Source organism: Equus przewalskii, chromosome 19 (genome assembly GCF_037783145.1).
Source record: "Equus przewalskii isolate Varuska chromosome 19, EquPr2, whole genome shotgun sequence".
Taxonomy (NCBI): Eukaryota; Metazoa; Chordata; class Mammalia; order Perissodactyla; family Equidae; genus Equus; species Equus przewalskii.
This window is the reverse complement of record NC_091849.1, coordinates 62,607,718-62,632,460: the sequence shown is the minus strand read 5'-3', so window position 1 is coordinate 62,632,460 and position 24,743 is coordinate 62,607,718. Positions and strand designations below refer to the sequence as shown.

At 43.6% G+C, this 24,743-nt stretch overlaps 1 protein-coding gene across 5 annotated transcripts in view; it reads right to left on the bottom strand.

Moving 5' to 3' along the window:
* The window catches only part of SMAP1 (small ArfGAP 1), a 159,291-nt gene that overhangs the window by 5,482 nt on the left and 129,066 nt on the right, over window positions 1-24,743 (bottom strand). For all 5 annotated transcript variants that reach the window (XM_070584886.1, XM_070584885.1, XM_070584887.1 and 2 more), the window contains 2 exons: window positions 18,980-19,070; window positions 3,800-3,927 (listed from right to left, as the gene is read on the bottom strand). In XM_070584886.1, the coding sequence (XP_070440987.1) occupies window positions 3,800-3,927; window positions 18,980-19,070 (219 nt within the window). The remainder of the gene's footprint in view (window positions 1-3,799; window positions 3,928-18,979; window positions 19,071-24,743) is intronic.

Below are 24,743 nucleotides of genomic sequence, written 5' to 3'. Positions count from 1 at the left end.
TTAAAATATTTAAAGTCTTGGCTAAAAAACTTTGCAATAAATTATCATCCAAGCATTGTGTTCACAAACTAATTTAAGCAGAACAATATTTTGAATCTATTATGATGAATTAAGCAAGAATTTTGAGATGGAAAGAAAAAGCCACTTAATTTTGCAAAAGATCTGAAATGTGTAAGAAATTAGACATGATGGAACAGCAAATATAACAGGTGCTTGAGCACAACGTATGTGAACTGCCAGGGAAGAAGCAGATCACCAGGCTGAGAGTGTGGGCCCTGCAGCAGCCCGCCAGGACCAGGGCTCTGCCCACCACTTCCTACCTCCTGCCCTCTACTCACCCCGTCGTCTCACTCCTGTAAATGAGAGAACAGGATACTTACCTTACAGAACCGCTTGGTGACCACAAGATGAGCTGTGCACAATGGCAGGCTTAAGCACAATGTGCATTGTTAATGTTGTCAGATAACAAGCAACTACCTCCCTCAGTGATCTTTTTCTTTTTGTCCAATATGGTTAAATGTATGTTTGTTCACTCATGGGCTATATGCATACATTATGATAAAAACACTAGGTTAGAAATACTATTTATTGAATGAAAGTGGAATAAGTAAAATCAATTCTGTATTCTGTTTTTATGAGATGATTCAGACTGCAGTTCAGCCAACATACATTCATTCATTTGACAGATGTTTTGTTTTGTTTTACTTCTTGAGCCCCTTCATCTATTTCTCCCCCCCGCCCCCACCCGTGCCTCTGGCAACCGCCCATCTGTTCTCTGTATCTATGAGCTTGCTGTTTTGTTGTTGTCTTTTTAGATCTCTAACTGATCTTTTCATCATGTTTAGTGTCTGTTTAATCTAAAAACCTGCCAAAACCATGGGGTCTATTCCCTGTGGAGAGACAACTACAAGAAAACCCCAAGTGGCTGCAAAAGCTTTACTCCAGTCTCCTGGCGCAGCCTGACTAATACAGGCTCTAAACATGGATTTTCTTCTGATGAAGGCAGACAACATGGAACATCTACTTCAACACGGACACCGCCTAGAACAGTCCAACCGAAGAGCATGACTAGTGAGCACTCAGCGGTTTGCATGACCAGTAAGCACTCAGCGGTTTCTTTCTTTCAGCGCTCCATTTGCCAGAACTAGAACTCCAGGATAAGGGGACAACTTTTGCCTGTCAGTGACACTTCAGGAGGCTGCAGGAAGGATCCCTAACCAGAGGCCCTCTGGCTGTCTGGATCCTAGGGCTAAACCAAGGACAGGTGGAGAGCACTCGAGCAGGACCAGTCACAGCTGGTGCGTGTGTACTGCAGACAGAACAGGACAGGGATGGCTTCTACATGTCACCTTTGGGGACTCGGCAACGATTCCCCTGCACCCTCACACACATGTACACTCCGGTGAGCTGGGTATTTCCAAGCCCCTCAGGAAGACTACACAGCCAGACGAGTAAAGCAGATAGTAAAATCAATGATCTCATGTTCAACCGAGCAGGAAAATCTACTAGAATTTGTACTGTGCTCAGAAAATAAAATCAGGAGTGAACAAATATAGGATTCAGAGTAATTCCTATTAGTCTCCAATCAATTTCACATAATAAAAACCCACCAAAACTAGTGCATTACCAAGTAGCAGTGTATGTATAAAATGTGTGCTTTAACCTGACTTACCCTCCTCCCATTTTCAAAAACATTACTTTGAAAACATGCCTGGATTTTAATCTTTACATGTTAGTTTGGGTGACAGATAATTCTGTTCATCAAATACTTTATAGGGCTCAATATGTCTGGCACAATTTTGGTCCAAAAACAATGCTACAAAAACAGAATTTGGTATGAGTGAAAAACTCAGCCCTCTATGCTATCAGAATGCCCAGAGCATGAGGCCGGCCCAACCCTCACAGCAGGGGGAACTACCCCCACACTCCTCAGCACGGCGCTACCTAAGAGTCCAGTGAGGTCTACACGGGTCCACTCGCTGCTCTGACGCTGGACAGAACACAGGAGGCACACCGATGCCTCAGACGGGGGTGTGATTCTCCAGCAGTCGAAAAGCAACTCTCACACCCAGTGGCATCTAAAGGAGTTCAGCAGATATAAAGCCTCACTAGAACGCTAGACCGAAAGAAACTGCTTTTCATGCTCAGACTGTCAAATACACTAAATGCGTCCTTCCAAAGACACAATACTAGCATTAGAGAATTTTTTATTATCATATGCATACCCAGGCCTGCACAAATTCACAAGGTAATTAATGTTAACTGACACAATAGTGGCAACACTTAGTCCCTCTTTTTATGTGTTGGGGGAGGGGGAGGAGAAGTAGCAAAACCATAAAATAAAGCTATCTTTCCTGAAAATAAACATTAATGCTGCAGTTTTGATAAAGATCCATTTAAACTAATTATTCCTAAGAAATCTATTTGCTCAATTCCAGTAGTAATTATACAACGACTATCATAATAATAAATATATGTAATAAAAATATATGTAATTAGTCGTCTTAATACAACCTAGGTTCTTTCTTATTAAAACTTTACATCGAAACAATTTCCACTTGGCGCAGTTTTTCTAGAGAAAGGAATATATTTTACCTCAAAAATTATGCTGTACTGAAGCAAACTGGTTGTTTATTTGTAAAGTATATATTTAAAATAGAATCTTAAAGTTGTATATCTAAGAGTAAACTGTACTCCTGAAAGTTCATCTATTTCATCTTAAAGAAAGACAAATGCTGTATGACATCACTTACATGTGGAATCTAAAAGAACAGTCAAACTCACAGAAACAGCAGAATGGTGGTTTGCAAGGGGGGTGGGGGGTGTTAGTAAAAGGGCACAAACCTCCAGTTATAAATGAACAAGGCCTGAGGAGCTAATGCATAACATGGCGCCTACAGTCGATAACACTGTTGTACCACTGGAATCTGCTGAGAGAGAAGAACTTGAGTGCTCTCACCCCCAAAGGTTAAATATGTGAGGCGATGGGTGTGTTAATTAAGATGATGGTAGGAGTGCCTTCACGATGGGTATGTATATCAAACCATTATACACTTTAAATATAGTACAATTTAAAAAAGGCAAAACATTCCATGTAATGTTAAGAAGGCAATTCAACATTTCTTTACCATTAATACTTAAAAAAAAATCCTGATCATTAATATTATGTTCTAAATAGTTTTTTTAAAGCCACTAAAATAAAAAAAGATTTTATGGCTTAAAAGCTTTGATGAAGATAAACTGTGAACAGTTGACCTTCATAAGAAGAACATGAGGACTGAATTTGCTAGAACTTCTGATTCTCAGTTTTCCTCAAGCAGAGGCAAACACCCTCCCGGGGATGGGTCGGTCGAGCCTGAGACGAGTGGCTGCTGGTCAGCGTTGACACACCCAGTTAATAACTTCTGGAGTGAGTGAGCTCCTTGATCTCAGGCAAGGTTCACGCAGTCTGAGTGTTCCCACTTGCTCATGCTAAAAAACCTGTTTCCTAAAGCAAGCTGGTAAACGTCAGACAGTGCACACTGAAGCTCTGTGGTCCCAGAGTGTCTAAGCATTCAACCTGCTTTTGCAGCGTTAAAGCAGCCACAGACAAGATGTAGCGAATGGAGTGGCTGTGTTCCCATAAAACTTTATTGACAGAGACAAGCTGCAGGCTTAGTTTGCCAACCCTGGGCTTAAGAACAGAGGCTTTCAAAAATCAGTGACTGCTCAGAAACAAATCTTTCAAAATTGAAATTCTGACACTTTTCCAAAAAGAAAATAAGTGGCAATCATGTAAAACCATATTCCTACCACATACCTGAGCTGGGGGCATGACAGATGCAGGTAAGGGATTAGAAATCATTGGTCCAAAGATGTCCAGATCATCATTCAGGGCTGGCACTGTGGTCGTGTTCCCATTGGTCACTGGTGCCTCAGCAGGGCCATCTGAGAAGAACATGGATATAGATTCTTGTCTTAAAGTAGAATCTCTTAAATTACTTGAAACATGGCGTTCTTTTAAAAATTAATATATGGTTTAAAAAAAAGAATGGTTCAAAAAGTTGATAACAAAATATGTGTCCCCTCTCTACCCGAGGTTGTAGCCTCTTTCCCAAAAACATGATTTCCAATTTTGCTTATTCTCCCAGAAATATTCTTTACCCACCGGTTTCTAGGTACTTATCCAAACCCCTTGTTAACCAGTAGTACCACACTCTTCACATTATTCTGCATCTGACGCTTCCTTATGTGCCAGGCACCGTTCTGGGAGCTTCACGTATAGTAGCTCATTTAATCCCCATAACCGTATGAGACACACACTGCTTCTGAGATAGCTGGCTGAGCTGGGATTTGATACCATGTCCTTACTAATAACACCTCTCCAAAAATGTGTGTGTGCACACGAATGTTTCGGATATCATTTCATATCATCCACCTACCTTGGAAATAAATTTTCATGATTTAAAATGTCTGAAGTGTTGAATTTTAAAGTTACAATAAGGAAAAAAACTGGTTAGAAAGAAAGAAAACAAACCTACACTATATAAACTGATTCTACAGGAAGTATCCATAAGACTCTGAAATGAACCCTCTATTCCAGCACAGCCACCTCCAGTGATGGCAGTACCGAGCCACGGAACCGCACCAGGAAGGGAACTCTCAGAGAGTGCCAACATCCTCTATCAGCTTCCTGCTCACCCTACCATTCAAAAAGATTTCTTTAAGTTTACTTTCTATCTCCTTTCCATGTTCATGCAGAACTCACCAGGTGGCAGGGGTGGGAGGTGCAGCGGGGTGGAGAGTCTGTGAGTGCGGCACTCCAGGGAACGGAACACCGCGCGTCCTTCAGGCTTCTGTGGCCACGACCAAGGAACGGTTCAGAGAATCACAACTCTAATCTCCGGGACGCATATCCGCATCGAGCTGCTGTTTTAACAATTTCCCATCTCATCTGCTCTCTCTCTCATCTACCACACACTCCTCAAAGGCAGGTCTGTCATCTTTCCAAACCTCTTCAACACTGAGCGGGATGTCTTGCAGAGCAGCTACTCAAATATCTGACAAGTTTAATGGAGGTCTACCACCTATTGGGTATTTCTACCACAACCCACAGAAACTCACAGGTTTCTTCTCTTTTTTGAAATATAACTATAGAAATTGGTATCTTTAATTCCCTGTTTAAGCTTCAGTGAATCACAAATTGTCATTAATTTCAATGAATGAATGGTCACAATAAAATATTTTTTACTACTTAATTTATAAAAGGGAGTGTGAAACCCACAAAAGGTTAGTTTGGAAGGAATCAACTGCAAATATTTTTCAATCATTTTCAGTGATGATATGTTTACAGTACTACGTATGTCTCTGTATTGCATGTGTTGTATATCTCCATCAAGCACTATTGACAATTTAAAGGTGAAGCAATAAAATAATGCACAGATTATTACTAACAATAAACATAATTTTAAGCTAAGACACAGCTGTGACATAAAAGAATTCAAAAAGGACTCATACACGAAGGGAACTTCTTTCATTTCTAACCCTTTCAAATGGCAACATGCATTTTGAAGTGAGACCTCTTGAAAGAGCTGTCTTGTGTTTCCTAGTCCGTTTCACATACATCATGTAAATACTAACTAGAAATAGACAATTGTAAATGGACAGGTATTCCAGATTAAAAACACGACGACAGGAGCATCTTGTTACCGTGGTGTCCATGACAGCGCAGTAAGGAAACTCGAGCGGCAAGGCCATGTGAGCCACACGCCCTAACCTGTGAGCTGCCGAGGGGCTGGGACCCAACTCCCCAGACAGACAGCTCCCTTCTCCCCCACGAGCAAGGAGGCACTTTATTTGCAGAAAATATGACTGATGATATATATGCAGTTTAAACTCAGAAACAAGCACATGTCCTCAAACAAACTACAACCAAGAGGACCAAAAGCAGAAAAAGAAACAGCTGATAAGTTGAGTGTAAGTATTTCCAGTTTTTCAGTTAAAATTTTTTGCTTTTTCAAGTAATAGCCGACTAACAGGACAAATTTGTGAAAAAAATTTTAAACATGAGAAAACACTATTATTAAGTTTTTGGTAAACTGAAAAAATACTACCAACTGATGTTTCCCAGGGGACATAATCCAGCGTACAGAGCACCAGGGAGCCAGGGCGCACGGGTGAGGACCCAGCGCTTCCTCCACTACAGGCAAACGTTGTCTTCACTTCTTTTACAAACTGTGCATAGTTCAGAAACTTAAAGTCTGTTCTGAATAGGACATTACAGTCCACTAAGAATATTAACTTATTTCTACTTTCAAATCTGCACCCTACTCAGCACCTGGCAGCACAGCGTCCCACCTGTGCAGCACCACACAGCACCTCACTTGGATTTGAATCTTCTTTTTCTTTTTTCTTTCTCTGTTTTTTTTGAGGAAGATTAGCCCTGAGCTAACTGCTGCCAATCCTCCTCTTTTTGCTAAGGAAGACTGGCCCTGAGCTAACATCTGTGCCCATCTTCCTCTACTTTATACATGGGACGCCTACCACAGCATGGCTTTTGCCAAGCGGTGCCACGTCCACACCCAGGATCCAAACTGGTGAACCCCGGGCCGCTGAGAAGCGGAACGTGTGAACTTAACTGCTGCACCTCCGGGCCGGCCCCCATGAATCTTATTTTTCATTCACACTCTTAGGATCACATATGTGACTAATAAAAAGAAGAGTGGCACTTAGCGTGGTGTTTGTTTTGTGCCAAGCCTGAAAAATACAAATACACACAGAAACACACACCCACCCTGGTTTAATCTTTTTTTTTTTTAAGATTTTATTTTTCCTTTTTCTCCCCAAAGTCCCCCAGTACGTAGCTGTGTATTTTTTTCAGTTGTGGGTCCTTCTAATTGTGGCATGTGGGATGCCACCTCAGCATGGCTCGATGAGTGGTGCTATGTCCGCACCCAGGACTCGAACTGGCGAAACCCCGGGCCGCCGAAGCAGAGCACACAAACTTAACTACTTGGCCACACAGCCAGCCCCTGGTTTAATCTTTTTAACGAAGCTGTGATGGGGACTACTACTCATCCCACTTACAGACGGCCAAGAGTCGAACTCGTCCAGTGTCCCAGGGCTAGAGCAAAGCCTCATGTGTTATCTTACTCATTTTCTTGTGAGAGATGCAAACCATGCAAAAATGAATAGACTAAAAGTTCCCTACCACAGAAGGTGGCAATGGTTGCACAATAACGTGAATGTGCTCAATGCCACTAAACTGTACACTTAAAACTGGTTAAAATGGTAAATTTTATGTCACGTATTTCACCACAATAGAAATGTCTCTATCATACATTTCCTGTGCTTATAAACATATGCTCGAAACAATGTAAATACACAAATACAAGACACAAATAGTTTTCTTCACATAAAATTCCCTGGTGAGCACTTGAGGCCGTTTCCAGACCGTCACCATTACAGACAGACCACTGAGCACGCATGCCCCTAACAGCAAGCCTGCAGGGAATGACTGCTGCACTGTCAACAACTCCACTCTCTTATTCCGTAAGAAAAAAATTTTAAGTGGCCTTTTGAAATCTCAGAAAGGCATACCTCACAAACAACAGAGCTGGGCTCTCTTTGTAACCTCCCCAACAAGAGTTAATGGAGCTGTCACGAAAGTCAACTCGTACTGTAAGACCAAGGGGCTGTAGGATCCTTTAGAATGAGAGGGAGGAAGCGTGTGCTTAGAGACAGAATCTCTGTGGCCAGATTGACACTATTTTCAAGTGACTGGGGAAGATTTTCTTTTAGCTCCAAAAACATCAGATAAGGAACTTTCTCCCAACCTGCCCGAGGCTTCTCTCTATCCAGCCTCATGATGGGCACAGGTGACTCTGCTCTGCTCTCAAGTCTAGAACACACCCGCTGCCCTCTCTTCTCTCTACCCCAATCAGTCTTCTCCCCGTATGATTCCCCTAATAGGATGGATTTCACTCCCATCAATCTTCCTTGTTGCTATGAAAGCTAAGCATTCACAGAATTGTTGAAAAACAAATCCTTAGCCTAAATGACAACTTCTCAGCCTTGCAAATACAAGTTCCCAATGGTTTTTCCCATTGATTTCAATGTTTGCTGATTTGACTTACTACTACATTTGGCTTGCTAAACACCTTCTTTAAAAAAGATTGTTTTAATTCACTTTGAAGGTGGTTGTTTTTTTTTATTTTCAGTACTTTAAAAGGACAATTAAAGACTAGCTATCATTACCATCATTATAAACATCACATGTTGCCTGGATGTTTTTAAAGAACGTTTCCACGTTATCATTTTCGTCTCCATTACAGATGGGAGGGCCATCTCCTTTCATGATCTCCAGTTAGAAAAACTAGGGTGCAGACAGATTACAAGTTGCTCAACGTCACTTCCCTGGTTAAGGGGCAAAACCTGCCGTGGAACAGTCTTCTGACCCCAAACTGTGAGTGCTCTTTTCTCTAAACCACACACAAAAAATGTAATTACAACTGTCCCAAACTACAAAGAAATCACTTAAAATTGTGAAAATTAAAAACCAACTTTTAAGTAGTTTATAATTATTTGTACTAAGTTAGAGAAGCAGTAACATAAACCATTCAAAACCCGTTCAGCACCACACACCCCGCCTAATCATCTCCCCACTCCACTGTCCTCCTACCAGCCCCCAGCCTCCCAATTTTCAGTGAAGGACCCAGGTGGACGTGGTCATCAGAGAGAAGCAGGTGTGGATACAATCAGTGTTGCATCAACAGTGTTTACAAGTGGCTGGGAGTTTAATGCATCCTTTGATCAAGAGTCCACTAAGAGCCGTCTCTGCTGACTGAAAAAGCTCAGAGGCCACAAAAGCAACAGAACACCAACGTGTCAAAAATACAGTTTGTCAGATAATTTAAAGATTTAGAAAGAATAAGGCTTAGTCGAATTAAATGAGTTAAATAGTACCAATCACCATAATTTAAATCCAACATGGGTTGCATTTTGTGTGCACAAATGTGCGCGGCTGTGCACATACACAGACAAAGGGAAACGTCCTCTTTCAGGGTGGGAGCTGCAGACACTGCCTTCTGTGCGAGAAGGACGTCTGTACAAACAGCAGTCACAGCTCACCACAGACAGGCTCCTGGGCATGTGTGTGCCCCCTGCTCAGCTACAGCTCGGTGGGAGCAGCGGCAGCAGGAGGGCAGTGGCCCCTCAATCAGTACGCAGAAACAGCAGCTGGTGGACAGTACAAATAATGGGAGATCCAGAGTACAAGAAAAGCCTGAGGCAAATGGAAGACACTTAGCTGGGCAGAACATCATAAAGAATGATAATGAAGCACAAAGGACCCCTCGAAAAGGCAAGGAGCAAACAGAAGAAATCAGGACAACGTGGTAAAATGAAGACACATCTCAATCTCAAAGGCAAAGGATCAAGCAAGCCTTCAGTTAGCAGCTGAGGGTAACTTTTTTTCCAATGTTACCTTAAGATTCCAGGCTGGCATTTTCTTTGAACACTGAGTTAGTAGATGACTATTTTAAACTGCACACAGAGCAGAAATTTACAAGAAAAGGTTAAAATGTTTTGAAGTAAAGAAAAAAAGTTGTTAAAACCCAGCGCTCCATCTCACAGAACATAAGGCGTGCCAGCACGCATGCACTGGCCTGCCTCACATGGTGACGCTGACAGACACTTGGAGAGAAGGCAACATTTCAACTATGACAAAGTCCCGAAGGCCAGTCTCTATCATCTAGAAATCCTCAATATGGTGAGTAAGACTCGATTCCATTAACAGTGGCTATACCACAACTCATCTGACACCAATAATCCAAATGAGTAAAGGTAAACATAGTATTTAAAACAATATTTAGCGTCTTCTCCTTGGCCCATTCCAAGTGCCTTTGAACAACAATTTATAAACTAAAAGGAAATAAGAATATAAAACTTTGCATTTTAATAACACATTTTTAACACTAATATTTTTATTTAAGCTCTATTGCCAGGTACTCTGATCAAAGCTTTATATAAAGTATCTCAGTTTAACCCTCACAGCAGGACAGTTTACACAGTAAGCCCAGGATTCCCACAGAAGTCTGGTGGTGCGCCTGGAAAGCTCACCTGCCCTAACCAGCCTGAGCAGCTTTTCCTGGTGCCCCTTCCTGTCCAGCCTTAGAATGGTTTAATGACAGTCGCCTGCCCTCCCTCTAAACGCACCTAGCGGGCAGGGGCTGGCTTCACTACTCAGCCCAGGCACAGTACTTGGCCCGAGCTCCCTTCTGAGGCAACGAAGGGCTCCTGAGCCCACAAGACGCAGCCCCACTCCCGCTGTAGGCCACATCACGCGCTCTGTTCAGTCAGGCCTACTGGCTCTTCCTCCCAAAACCCAGGGGCTGCAAAGTGGCCGCCTGCCCAAGTGCCTACAGTTGTTATGTTGAGTTTGTAACAGCACCCGAAGGCACCGAGATTGGACAGGCATGCGCAGCACCCCACCCTGGCACCGTGTTCACGGCGCAGAGCCCTGTGCACTCCATCCTGGCCTCTGCCCAGGAAGAGAGCGCAGCTTGACACACAGCAAATGCTCAATAGCTGCCTGCGAGCTGAAGTGCTTTCCAGACACAGACGACGGGAGGATTCCTTGGTGACAGCAGAGCAACGGAGGAAAACAAGTCAGGTGATCTTCCTTTTGGGAGAAAAAGTGGAATAATGACACTATTTTTGAAAAGTAGCAGGGATCTGCCTACAAATCCCTCGTTAGCCCTTGCCCTACTTTGCCACCACCGCATTTAGTCCTAGCCAATGCTTCCTCCTTGAAAATCTCCTCCCTTTGAGTCTAAGGCCACACCCTCCTGGCAGACTCTGCAGCCGCTGCTGTCGACATCTTCGCTGGCACCTCCGTGTTCACAGCCACAGCCTGCAGGCGACCGTTTGCCTAGGGCATTACAACTGCTTCCCCAGGGTTTCCTCACTCCAGTTCACTGATGACAACGAGGTTGGAGCCATCTCTCTCAATGAGAAACGTGTCCTCCAGTCACTCCGTCCAAGGCAGCACACAGGACCACTTACGCACGTCAGCCCCCCAAACGCATCTGCTCAGGAAGATGAGAGGGGCTTCACAGAGGGAGGGAGGGCACCAGGAGCTGCGCTCACCTGGGGAACCGCCCACCTTCCTACCTGCTGTTCGCTCCAAGGACGACCTCCAGAGCACATGAGACTGCGCTCAAGGGAAGTCTGTGTTTGAATTTACAAAAACCTCATGTGCTCATCCTCTAACCAGGAGCCGCAAGAAAGTTAACCTTTGAATTGAGCAAAATAAAATTTAAGTTGGGAACTTCAGCATTACTCCAGATTTCAAACTAAATTCTCGTAACCAATTCTCTTAACGTAATCCCATCTCTTTCCTCACTAATAATTCTTTCTCCTAGTTTCCACACTGCAACCTCATCCCCCACTTGCACTCCTAGACAGAATCGAGGCTGCATCTTCTGGTATTTACTAGAGTTCCATGAACTCTGCTGGTGCTCAATGAATACTAATTGAGTTCATCCTTTACTTGAATGTCAGAGGCATTAGCTGGTTATAATCTATTTGCACAAATAATAAAAAAAGGTCAAAGAGCAACATGAGATGTGATGTATCACTAATCCAGTTTAAGGCAGGTAAGAATATGGTAAGTAAATGGATGCTATGTTTCTCGTTACCGTTTTTGACTGAGCGTGAACATTCAGGCTTGAGTATACCCTGGCTATGATGACAACTGCCACATCTAATTCATCGTAACTGCTGAGGCGTCATCCGGGGAAGGGATGAACATAAAGTGGAAGCAGCTCTGACTAAAGAAGGCTGCTTCCGTGAGACGCAGCGATGCTCACCTTAATGGCAAAACTCCTCCTCGTTAAAGCTTTATAAATCTTCATGCTACTCAAAGAACCCTTCTTATTTTCTACTCAAGAAACCATTTAATGCTCTTTCCTTAATAAATCTGTTATTTGAAATTCCTCTGTATTAAAATACAACTTGCTTTTATAAAATGAAAAACTCTCCTGGGCGTTACTTTGTAAATTCAAGTCACAAATGTCCATTTGAAGCATGTTAAAATTGTCAAGCTTCAAACTGTATTCAAATGCTTGAAAAAAAATAGGTGCCTGAGAGTTAAGCGAAGCTATTTATTTTTATTTTTTAGTTAACTTTTCTTACAGCTAAACCAGAGTTACTTAGGCTAATTTACTGAAATGATGGAAGTGGCCTTAAAAGATGATCTTCACGCTCTTGTTGTCTGTCCCTCCCTTCCCCAGCCCTCCATGCTGCATATTTTCCTGCAGCCCGGCCGACTCTGGAGCAGGGACCGCCCTAAGGAATGCAGGATGACCCCACAGCGCCACGGCCCCCGGGGACCCACCCATTGAGAGCTGCTGTCCGAGATGGCTGAGAAGTGGCTTAAGGAGTAAACCTCATAGAACTGATTGTTTTTTAATGTCTCTCTCTCTGTATATATAATATTTATGAAGTCCCAAAAAGCAAGAAATACATAAATATGAAATTCCAAATTGTATAAAAGAAATTTCTTTCTTAATACTTGAAAAATGGTGACAGACTAGATTTCCCGAGGCCCCCCAATTTCCTCAGCTCTCTGGCAGCTGCGAGCCTCACAGGCCCAGCAGGAGCACCGTCCGCGTCGCTCGGCACAGGTGGGCGCCCTCCGCTCCCCCTTCAAAGGCCCGAGCTGCCTCGCACTGCTCTCCTCCAACTGACGTGCAGGTTACGGTCTCCACACAGCACTGCGTGCGAGTCACCGTGCTGGTGCTTCACGCTTATCTACTTGTCTATTCTGGTCATCAGTCGCAGAGGATTTCCCAGATGGAGACGTGGAGCCCAGACAAACACAGGTGCTGCCTCTAGATCCAGGGCTCCTCTCATGACACAATGCTGCCAGCTGTCAGCACAACAATGGGCCCAATGCCCAAGAGCTTCATCTTCTATCACAGCTCAACACAGTGTAATCATTAAGAACATGGGCCTGGGGCCGCCCTGTGGCCGAGTGGTTAAGTTCGCGCACTCTGCTTTGGCGGCCCAGGGTTTCACTGGTTCGGATCCTGGGCACAGACATGGCACCGCTCGTCAGGCCACGTTGAGGCGGCGTCCCACATGCTACAACCAGAAGGGCACACAACTAAAAATCATATATACATATACAGCTATGTACCGGGGGGCTTTGGGGAGAAAACGGAAAAATAAAATAAAATAAAAAAGAACATGGGCCTGGCTCTGTAATGTAGTGGCTGTGTGACTTTGGGCAACTTACCTAACCTCTCTGTGCCTCAGTTTCTTCATCTGTAAAATGGAAATAATGCTAGTTCACCAACCTTAGGGCTGTTGCAAAGATTCAATGAACAAACATCTGTAAACACACAAAACAGTGCCTGGCACATAGCAAGCACTATCTGTTTCTTAAGGTGACAAGACACTGATTTAACTAACACCTGAGTAATACCTTGGCCCATCTTAAGAGCTGAGGCTGGACTGTGGAGTCAGAGAAACCAAGGTGTGAATCCCAGTTCCACCGTCCAGAGGCTGGGCGTTGGAATTAACTTTTGTTAGCTTCGGTTTTCTTGTCTGTTAACAAAAACAGAAAGGGAAAAGGTGCGTGTGCACACGCACATGTGTGTGGTGCGTGTGTGTGTGCACGCATGTGTGTGTGTAAAAGGTTCATCCACCCTGAAGGACTGCTCCAGGACGATGCAATCTGCGCCCCGGCTGGCGCTTCTTGCCAACAAGATTTGCTCCCGCTCCAGAGGCTGGATCCTGTTTCCTCACCTCTCTTGCAACCAGAGTGAGGTCACATGGTCCCGTTCTGACCAGGGGACCCTGAGAACTCTGCTGGGGAATTCTCCGGATAGAGTTTTCCTTCCTGAAAAAAGAAACCCGTGAAGGGAAACCACCCTTTGGCTGTGGTCCTGTGAAGACGAGGTGGGGTGGCTGCATCACCATGTGTGACCACGAGGCAGAAGCCTGAAGGCTGGAGCCAGTGCTGGGATGAGGGTGGGACAAGGGTGGCAGGACGGGAAGAAGGAACGGGGCCCAGCGGCTGACCTCACTGTTGCACCCCTGCTGGCCCTGCACCGCCGGGCCTGTGGACTCTCAGGAACTACCCATGGCCTGCTGTTTCAGCCACGTGCAGGCTTTCAGACACTTGCAATCAGAAGTGGCCTCACTCACAGGTCATTTTCACTCCTGTCAACACCTGAATACAGTAGGCCCCTAATCCACAGTTTCACTTTACACGGTTTCAGTTTCCTGCCGTCAACCGTGGCCTGAAAATATTAGATGAAAAATTCCAGAAATACACAATTCATAAATTGCACATGCCGTGCCCTTCTGAGCAGCATGGTGAAATCTCTCACCGTCCCACTGCATCCCACCCTGACCCACTCAGCCCTTTGTCCAGCGGCTCCACACTGGACAGGCCTCTCGTCCATGAGTCACATTTCGGTTACCAGATCGACCAGGTGCCTGTGTTCAAGGAACTCTTATTTTACTTATTAACGGCCCCAAAGCATAAAAGCAGTGATGCTGGCAATTCAGATATCCAAATAGAAGCATAAAGTAAAAAGCTGAAAGTTCTCGACTTGAGGAAAGAAAAAAAACCATATGCTGAGGTTGCTAAGATCTACGCTAACTTTTATTACAGTATATTGCTGTAATTGTTCTATTTTGTTATGTTATTGCTGTTAATCTTTAATTCTGTCTAATTTATAAATTAAACTTTATCACAGGAATGTACATTTAGGAAAAACCACAGTACAGATGGGCTTGGCACTATCCAGTTTCAGCCATCCACTGGGGCTCTTGGAACGTGGCCCCTGCAGATAAGGGGCGACGACTATCTTCTCTCTTTGCTGTGCTGTCCATCGGCACAGTCTTCAGAGGTTCCGTGCTGTGTCAGCACCACCAACGAGCTGCCCCTCCTTGCTCACCTCTGAAGTCTGAGATGTCACCGAGCCCCCTCCTCCTCCTGCCTCTGATGCCAGTTCTCCCAACTGCCCAGCCACTCACCCTCCGCTTCTCCCCAGCATGGACTGGGGGCCACTTGCCAGGATCTGCCTCCTGCAGCTCTCTTACAGCAATGTGTTCACCTGCCTGCATTTTCTTTCCTCCACAGATGTGGCTACACAAAAATAAAGCCAATTCCTAAACCTCCTTTTTGAAAGGGTGATAATAGTTTATATTAGTTCATTGAACATACTCCTCTGAGCAGAAACAATACAAGTTTTCATGAGGTTTTAAACCAGGTCTGAAAAACATGAGAGACTATAAAACCGCTTGGGGCACTTGTGCTGGAGTACCGGGGGTGCGCACACCTGCACGGGCACCCTCCTGACCTGGTCCACGCACGGCTCACGGGACGCGGGGGTTGCCAGGCCACGCTGCGGGGTCCAGCATTCTTTCAGCCAGCTCTCTCCAGACTGGGTCTATGTTACGGCACGTCGACTCTGAGCAAGAGGGATTTCTCTGCGGGACTTCTCTGCTCTAAAGGAACACAGTGCTTTCTGTGGGTGTTCTATCCTTCAGTCTGTTTCTGTCCAGGAAATCATTTAGAAACAAAAAAACTAAGAGGAAAAAAGGGTAAAGTATTCATCTGTCTCACTAAACTGGAGTATACGTTATAAGATAATTGAGTAGGTTATATACTGATAACTACATTTAACTAGCATTGTCAATCCACCTTAACTTGGCCATTGCGAGAAGTTAAAGCTTTTATTTCCTGAAATATAAGCATGAATGAGAAAACTTTAAAACCTGCCCAACTGTGTATGTTCCTTCGAGCTTCTCAATTAAGAAAAAACTGAGGAAATCTCTATCTACTTCTCTATATAGTTCAGTATTTAAAATAACTTAAAACAAAACTTACAAAATGTTTAGGCAGAAATGCCCCTGGCTGAAAAGTGAACAGTGTAAGAACAGGTAATTTTATTCAAGCAGTGAATCCATCCTGAGCTCGACGTTCACTGCCCAGACCACGCCTGGTTCTCTGCAAGACGCCTTCTGGACCCTGAGACACGCGAGGCCAGCCCCAGTCACAGGCCCTCTGGGCCCGAGGGGCTGCTGGCCGCAGCGCCCAACAGGGCCCGGATGCTCCACAGTGCACACGCACAAGGGACGGCAGCAAGACGGAAAGCCTGCAGGAGGCTCTGCACCTTCGGGGGAGGACTGAACTGACACTGCGGCGCCACGTTCACCATCTGCACATCCACTGTAAACCTCCATCGGGCAGAGAGTCCTCCTTCTGACCTCACCTCCACCTGCCACCTTGGAACTCTTCCAGCGTCTGATCTAAAACTGTCAGTCACCAGCAAATCCCCTATATATCCTTAACCTCTTCTTCAAGCTTGCCTTCACCCTCCAGCCCTAAATGAACCCCGGTTCTCCCGACAGACACTGTTTCCTGAGACCTCCCACTGCCTAAACGAGAACGGCCTCAGCAGACCCGCAGACCACACGTGAGAGAAATAAACCTTAACCGATGCAACCCACGGAGAGTCTGGAGTTGTCTGCTAGGCAGCATGGCGGCAACAGGTCACTGACCATCACAGAAACCGATACCAGAAGAGGTACCAGTTCCACCAGCACACCCTAAAAGCTGTGGTACTGACTTTGAGACTAGGGGGCGTTAGACAAGGAAACACTTATAGGAGCTTGGAAACTAGAGACAACAGGTGACAGTGAAACTGTGGGTGAGCGGTCCCAGCAACAGCCTGGAAGGCAGGAAACGTCAAATGAAGCTCTGGCGGAGAGGCCCTAGTCGACCACGGCCCTGGGAGTAAGAGGAAGAAACGCCTACCGACGTGAGCGCTGAGCTCTGGGGGTCATTCACTACGCAGGGCGGCTGCAGCCACAGCGGAGTGTCTGAGGCAGTCACTCCATTTGTCTACTAGACCCCACGCCCTCCCGCTACTCAAGACAGGGCTGCAGCAATTCTTCTTGTCCTGAAGCATCAGGTGTGCTTGTCCTACAGGCCCCCTCTCAAAGGCAAACATCCTCCCATCTCATCTGGTCAGCACATCCTTGGTCTCTGTCTAAAGCACATCCAGAACTTGATTACTGCGTACAAGCTCCACGCCGCCACCAACTCCAGGCCAGTGTCATCTCTCCCCTCTGTCACTGTAAGCCCTGCTACCACACATCTTAACAGAGCAGCTACAAGAATTCTTCAAAAACTAAAGTCAGATCACACACTTCTTTGCTCAAATCCCGCCAGTGTGTTTCCAGGTCACTCAGCGTAGAAACTGAAGTCCTGTCACAACCTGCCTCCTCACCCCCCACCCCGCCACCGCTCTCCCTCAGACCACCCGGCTCCAGCACCCCGTCATACCTGTGGTCCTCGCACACAGCAAGGACGCTGCTGCTGCAGAGCCAGTGCACTTGCTGTCCCCTCACCTCAGGACACCCCGCCCACTCGTCCAGAGCCCCGACTCCTCCAGGGCTCTGCACTTGCTGTCCTCTCACCTCAGGATGCCCCCGCCCCACTCGTCCAGAGCCTCGACTTCTCCAGGTCTCTACTCCGGTGACACTCAGTGAGCTGCCCTGGCCACCCTATTTAAAATCACAACTACTCATTTTTGTTCTCTTTATCTGTAGCACTTACCACATAGCATCCATGAGACATTTTTCTTAACTGTTTAATCACCGTCTCCCCAGAGAGAACGAAAGCTCCCAGATCAGGTATTGTAGCCGTTTCCTTTCACAGCTAGCTCCCTAGTGCCTACAATGGTGCTGGACACACAGCAGACACCTAACAGACACCTGCATAATGACGCACGAGCCTCGGGTAAGAGGCAGGTCCAGTTTCTCTCGTACACTCCTAAGTTCCGAGCGTGTCCACCAGGCACGTGGGCTGGAAAAGAGACGCCGCCGTGCGGAGAAAGACCCACGTGGTTCAGTAAGACAGTTTCTCACTTCGGTAATAAGTCTTTTTCTTTTCTCGTTTGCAGCAAAGGAAATAAAATACAGGAATTACAATGACTAGAATTCTACATAATTATATTTGGAGCCCTTGGACCGAAGCCCTGTTTTCAAAATTTCAGTTATTTTTAATATTTCTAATATACTATTCATTTTCACCACCACAAAAGACTTTTACCTTGTGGGGGTATATTTGCATGATATACTAGCTTCCTAAGAAATGAATAAAACATTCATCCATAATTCTTAAAATGGAAAACAGTTTACTTAATAAGAACTAGGACAATGTTTAGAAAAACCATATATGAAGTTCAACCCTACCCTTCAACTCTCTTTCATTCTTCTCTTTTAATTGATAATCTTTCTCCAAATTAAAAAAGTTTTCATTACTTACTGCTCCAAGGCTTAGACATTACTAGAAATAACCATTTATCAAGTTACTTTGGAAGGAAGACGACGTGTTTGTAGACAAGCGCAGTGCGAGCTCACCTTGAACAAAGCCAGCTCACGCACCAGGCCCACGGCCCAGAGCCCCACCCGCAACCACACACAGCGGGAAATTACAACAAGCGCTTCCCAGCGCCAGCAGACACGTGAAAGGTCTAGCCACCAGAGCTGGTATGAAGCAGCTGCTGCAGCTAACCAAAATTAAATTTTCCAATAAGGCTACCCCAGAATTATTTTGTTAAGGGAACCCCCTCCTCCAGCAACAAAACTAAATAAAGAGAGAGAAGCAAAAAGAATCCGCCTTTTATTTCAGTGTGGCAATGTCCAGTCCGCCAAGCCTCTGAAGATTACTTGATACTTCTTCCTTCCCCAAGGAACTCATTACTCATATTTCAGTGAAGATGTGCTGGCAGACACCAGCTCCTTTATTACACATTTCCTTTGTTCTGGGAACTCAGCAAACTAATCATACCATTTTCAAATTCAGTTAACAGGTATCTTTTGGGAAACTGATGATAAAGCCACCATACTCATTTCAAGTCAAGGTTTCAATTTTTTTTAACTGTAATGGTGACATGTATTTTTTATTACTTACCAAGTCCTAAAAGATCAACGGTGGGCTCTGCAGCTTTTTTAGGGCTGGTACTTTTTTTAGGCTCCAATTGCTGATCTTCTTTCTTCTGCAGCTTTAAAGTAAATAATCAGATTAATTTTTCTTAAATAAACTGGACAAGGCTTTTAAGCCCCAATTAATTTTGTGTATTTTTGATAAAGTTAGCGTGATGAAGCATAGGAGGCATAGTGTAAGGAAGTCTACAGCATGTATTATTATATAAAAAACAAGTAAACATGATCACTGAACTTGAAATGACAAACCTTACATATTAGGACCCCAAAAGAGTGAATATACAAATTTACATCTTAATATAATTGTTCTTAACCATTTAAATCCTTTATGTGAAATTATACTTTTTTAGGAACCGCACTTCACCTCTGCTAGCTACTGTTGACATGCGCCTGCTGGCACAGGCTGGGCAGGCCTTGGAGTCTCCAGGAGCACAATGCCACCCCCACCAGCCACACTGCTGACAAGCGAGACGTCACTGCACCAAGAAAAGCCTGATGAAATGTCACCTGATCTGTTTCCCTCCTGAATGTACACGATCAGCAACATTTTATAAATATTCTTCTCCTAGTCCTCCGGAGCCCAAGTCACAGTTACACATTCCAAACTCCCTATCTCATTATACAAACAACGTGTAGGACAGCATGGAAAGACCTGTATCTACAGGATTCTCAACTCAAAAGCCCACCTCTCTATTTTCATTGAGGTCTAACTGACAGACAGCATTACAATAGCTTCAGGTAAACAACACAGTGATGCGAGACTCTTAGATACCGTGAAATGAGCACCACAATAAGTCTGTTAACATCCATCACCATACACTGTTACAAAATTTTACTTTCTTGTGCTGAAAACTTTTAAGATCTACTCTCTCAGCAACTTTCAAATATACAATACGGTATTAGTAACTATAGTCACCATGTGTACATTATACCCCCAGCACTTATTTATTTTATAGCTGGAATTTTGTACTTTTTAACTCCCTTCACCCATTTCGCCCAATTCCACCCTTGCCTCTAGCAACCACCAATCTGTTTGTTCTATCTACGAGCTCAGGGGTTTTTTGTTTATTTGGGGTTTTTTTGTTTTGTTTTGTTGGGTTTTTTTAGATTCTACACATAAGTGAGATCATATAGTATTTGTCTTTCTCTGTCTGACTTATTTCACTTAGCATAATACCCTCAAGGTCCATCCACACTGTCACAAATAGCAAGACTTCATTCTTTTTTATGGCTGAATGATATTCCATTGAATACAAAGCCTACCTTTCTTACACCAAGAAAAGAAAACATTCATTCATTCCTCAAACCATTCCTCCAAGACCACTGCTTCTAAGCTACAGACAACTCCCTCAGTTGTTGCACGAGTTTTTTGTCAGCTCGACAGATGAATAATTTCTAAGAACACACATCTACCCTTACTTGTATTTAGCCACTACTGTCTCTTCAGGATTATTTTTCAGCCGAGTAGCTCACCACCCACGCATCAATGCTTTAACGACCTTCTCAAACACAGAATCATCCGTCTGTAATTATACACACTTCTCAGAAGTTTAACGTAACCCATTTCACATTCTCTTCCACTTTTCAAACTCCAACAGAACTAACACTTACCTTCTTAGCAAAATTGTTTCAAAGAAAGCATAGTTGAGAGCAGCAAAGTAAGCAATTCTTTTCAACTGAACAGTTAAACTGCTGGAATTTCCTTCCTTTTTTTTTTTTTTAACTTGACAAGCTGTGTTACCATAAATACTTAAATCTGCAACAGAATCTGAGGATGAAGTGGCCACGAGCACATACAGTTCAAATACTCCTGCAGGATCCTGGCAGCTTCTGGGGGCCAGCCTTCACTGGTCACACCCCTGCTGTAATACTGTGTGTCTTATGCTTAGTGGGCACTTAAAGATCTAATCACTGATTTAATTTAAAAGCAGAAAGCCTTAAAGTTGAAAATAACTTCAGATAATTTGGCCAAACTCATTCATTCTGCAAATTAACTGAGGCTCAGATATTATATGCCAAACAGGGATGGCATAACTAAAACTTATTTATGTCCCTCAAATGAGAACTCTTTCTTTGGTGTAGTATCTCACTGAATCTTCTTCCATGGAAAGAGGCCAGGAAGAGAAACCAGACCTGTGAGGGACTGCTTCCTATTCACCTTCTGCAGTCTAAGAATCTGGAACCTCTGCAGGCTAAAATGATTTCTTTTTAACAAGTCAAATTCGCATTCTGGTTTGAGCTACTTTCCCACCAAATTAGAACTACATTTTAAAACAGTGCTGAGTATGAAATGACCCACTCATTGTTTGGAAAACGGTGGAAAAGACAAATCCAAAAAGCAGATGTCCTCTGGGAAGCACTCCCACCTCAGCTGCAGGTGTGCCCACAAGTGGGTTTTGAAATCTATTTTACAGATTACAACTAGAAATTTTTTTGGCATTTAAAAGAAAATGAAACAGAAAACAGAATGCACCACACAAAGTAAAACTAAGTATTCATGAATTGTTTTGCACATTTGTGACACATGGGAGCACACGCAGGCTGGATCATAATGGACAACACACTTCTGACCAGAGTCACAGGTTGAGAAAGACTGCTCTAAGGACAAGCTGCTCCTTGCCTCCTACGACGTGTCAGCTACCTGAGTGAGGAATGCCTATGCCTGAAACCTTACCAACCACAGTCACGCACGGCACACAACGATGCTTCAGTCAACAACAAACTGCATTACAATGGTGGTCCCATAAGATCAGTCCCACACAGCCTGGGTGTGCGGTATGGAGACCATCTAGGTTTGTAAAGTGCACTCTGTGATGCTCACACAAGGATGAAATCATCTGACGAGGCATTTCTCAGAATGTGCCCCCCTTGTTAAGTGACACACGACTGTACTCCAAATAGAGCTAGCTATTCTAGATGGATTTCAACAATTTAGATAAGGATTACCCTTACAGTTGGCATCTCAAACATTGTTCCACAGATCAACAAGGCAAAAGAGTTATTACTTTAAACATAGTCTAGTATCCTTCCTCCTCAAATCCTGCTGAGCAGCATCGCGAGCACGCTGGCGCGCGGCAGAGAGAACCGCAGAGTTCACTCTCCCGTCTGCACAGTGACCCAGGTTCTACCTCACACGCATCAGTGAGAGCCACAACACCGAACTCAGACGGTACTCTGCTTTGCTCACGAAAGTAAACAAAAGACGTTAGCCTCAATATTTACTTTTACTTTGAAACATATTAAGAGAAAATTCAAGGACAGATACATAAAGCGCCAAACTACACAGGTAAGGAGTCGTCCCGAAATAACAGTCAGAATAATACTTAATCTTTCAGAGCTAACTATCCATAAAAAGATAATAATTTTGTATATAATTTCTTTAAGTGACTTTCCAATAACAACTGAAAATTAATTCTCATTTATATTTACAATTATTGTTACAGATCTTTGTGTAAAATGACAGGAAGAAAGTATTTATTTTCCTAGTCTTGGATGAGTAATCTAAAAACGTATCTAAAAATAGAGACTTGGAGGATAAAAAAAAAATCTTTGCTTATATAGTGTCATTATGAGGGTTCAAAACATCTCTAAAACAATCCTCTAAATTGAACAATCCTCCAAACGAAGACAGACCCAACGTTTAAAAAACACAAACTAAAAGTCTCTAGGTACCGCGTTTTACTCCATTATACTGTACATTTAAGCCCAACACTACCACCAATAAACTGAGAGGCAAAGCCTCTTTCAGAAAGGTCCTACTTCCAGCCATTATCAGTCCACGGCCGCAACCGCCGTGACCGCCCCACACCGCGACGTTCTAAAGGCTGACAAGACTGAGGAGGAAGGCTATGGGTGGTCTCAGACAGTGGACTTGGAAGAGACAGTCAAAATAATAAATAAGAAATCTCTTTACCACATTGTATAACCCAGCATTTCAAAAATGAAACATTTAAAATTATTAAAATCAAGTCTCAAGAAGTAAGATAGGAAGTTCGGAATAGTCTTCCTCGTGTCCCTCATTACAATTTCCATAGCAACAAGGCAAAGCAATAGCCTTTAAATCACCCAGATCTCTCAAGAAGGGAGCAGAAGCATTTACCGTGAAAACTCTGCATTTACCCCAAAAACCCTGTCTCAACAGTCACTCTGAAGTCTACTTAGTTTCTAAAGCAAAATGTATTTGTTGCTCTCTTTCTTTATTTCCATAAAGAACTTAGAGATATAAATACAAATACAGATACAGCTTGATACATATAACCAGGTTAATGTTACAGGAGAACTATAAGTGGACTCCCAAAATGAATTCCAATTAAACACTTTGGTTAACAAACGGATATGTAATAGGTTATGCCATTCTCACAAGTCCTTCTAAAATGAAAAAAATCTTCAAGAACCTATCTGATTTCTACCAGACTTGCCTATAACACAAGAAGTCCTATTTATCAAATATTTTCAGGCTACAAAGATAGAAAACCTTCAACAACAAAAATATTAATATACAAATTATTAATTGGTACCTTTGTTCTATAGCATATCAATTCTGTTGCACCTTGCAAAGAATAACAAGATAAAATTATTTAAGATATTTGAAATCTAACTATCATATAAAGTACATAATTTCTTGAAGTCAAATTTTAGCAGACTCTAGAATGAAAATGCTATTATCTGGGTAGGATTTCGGGGCAGGGATAGAATAAAATGTGGTAACAGTAAACTGAGACCCTCAGAAGCACATTTTCCCTCATGTAACTGTCACCCTTGTGATACTTCACATGCAGCTCAGACATGTCGAGCAGTCTGAAGAGAATCATTCTGCTTTAAATTTTCCTGATACTTAAAACATCACATATAGAATTTGCCTTTTAATAAGTGAGGAATGCAGTCGACTGTGAGTGGATAAAATTAGGCAATCTATAATTTATTAAATAGAATTTTCTAACAAGTAAGAACATAGGTCCACTTAGATAAAGCAATTTTACAAAATGTAATTTCCTTAGATTCAAATTGAACAGATGTTTCATTCAAATTATTAAAACCTTTATCAGTGGAAGGCACCCTGGCCAATCTTCCTGTAACTGGTGACACTACTCCACAGAATATAACCAAATCAAAAACCACTTAGCTTCCAACTCCTACAGTTAACTCCCATTTCCTGCCCCTTTAAATAACAGAGGCAACAGCCGAGCCTCTAGGATGGCATTCGCTATGCTTTAGTTGGCCAATCAACATAGATAACAGCATTAATATCTATTATGAGAATAAGGAAGCTAAACAACTCTCAAGTTCTACAAGCAGTTATTAAAAATTTTCTTTAAAAACTGACTACACCTCAAGTTATGCTTTAACCAGGTGATCTATCACTGGTCTCCTTTAACACTCACAGAATCATACAACTAGAAGGGACACAAACCTCAAACGTTCCGTTCTCCCATTTTGAAGTTAAAGGTATTGGAGGGGTATGATTTGTCCCAAGGGTCTGTACTGGCGGAGCTCATCCCACGACAGGGCTCCTTCCTCGGCACTGTGATGCCTTTCCCTTAATCATCTCTACTTATCACAGTTAGCTTCACAAAGGAACCACAATCCGACAGGAGGGGCAGGGCAAGTACACACGGTAGAACATGGAAAGACCGTGTGACAGGGAGACGACGCTATCAAGCTCAAAGGTGACGGCGGTCAGGGGACGATGAGGACTTGCAAAGCGGTGACACTTCCTCGGAGGTCTGCAGGAA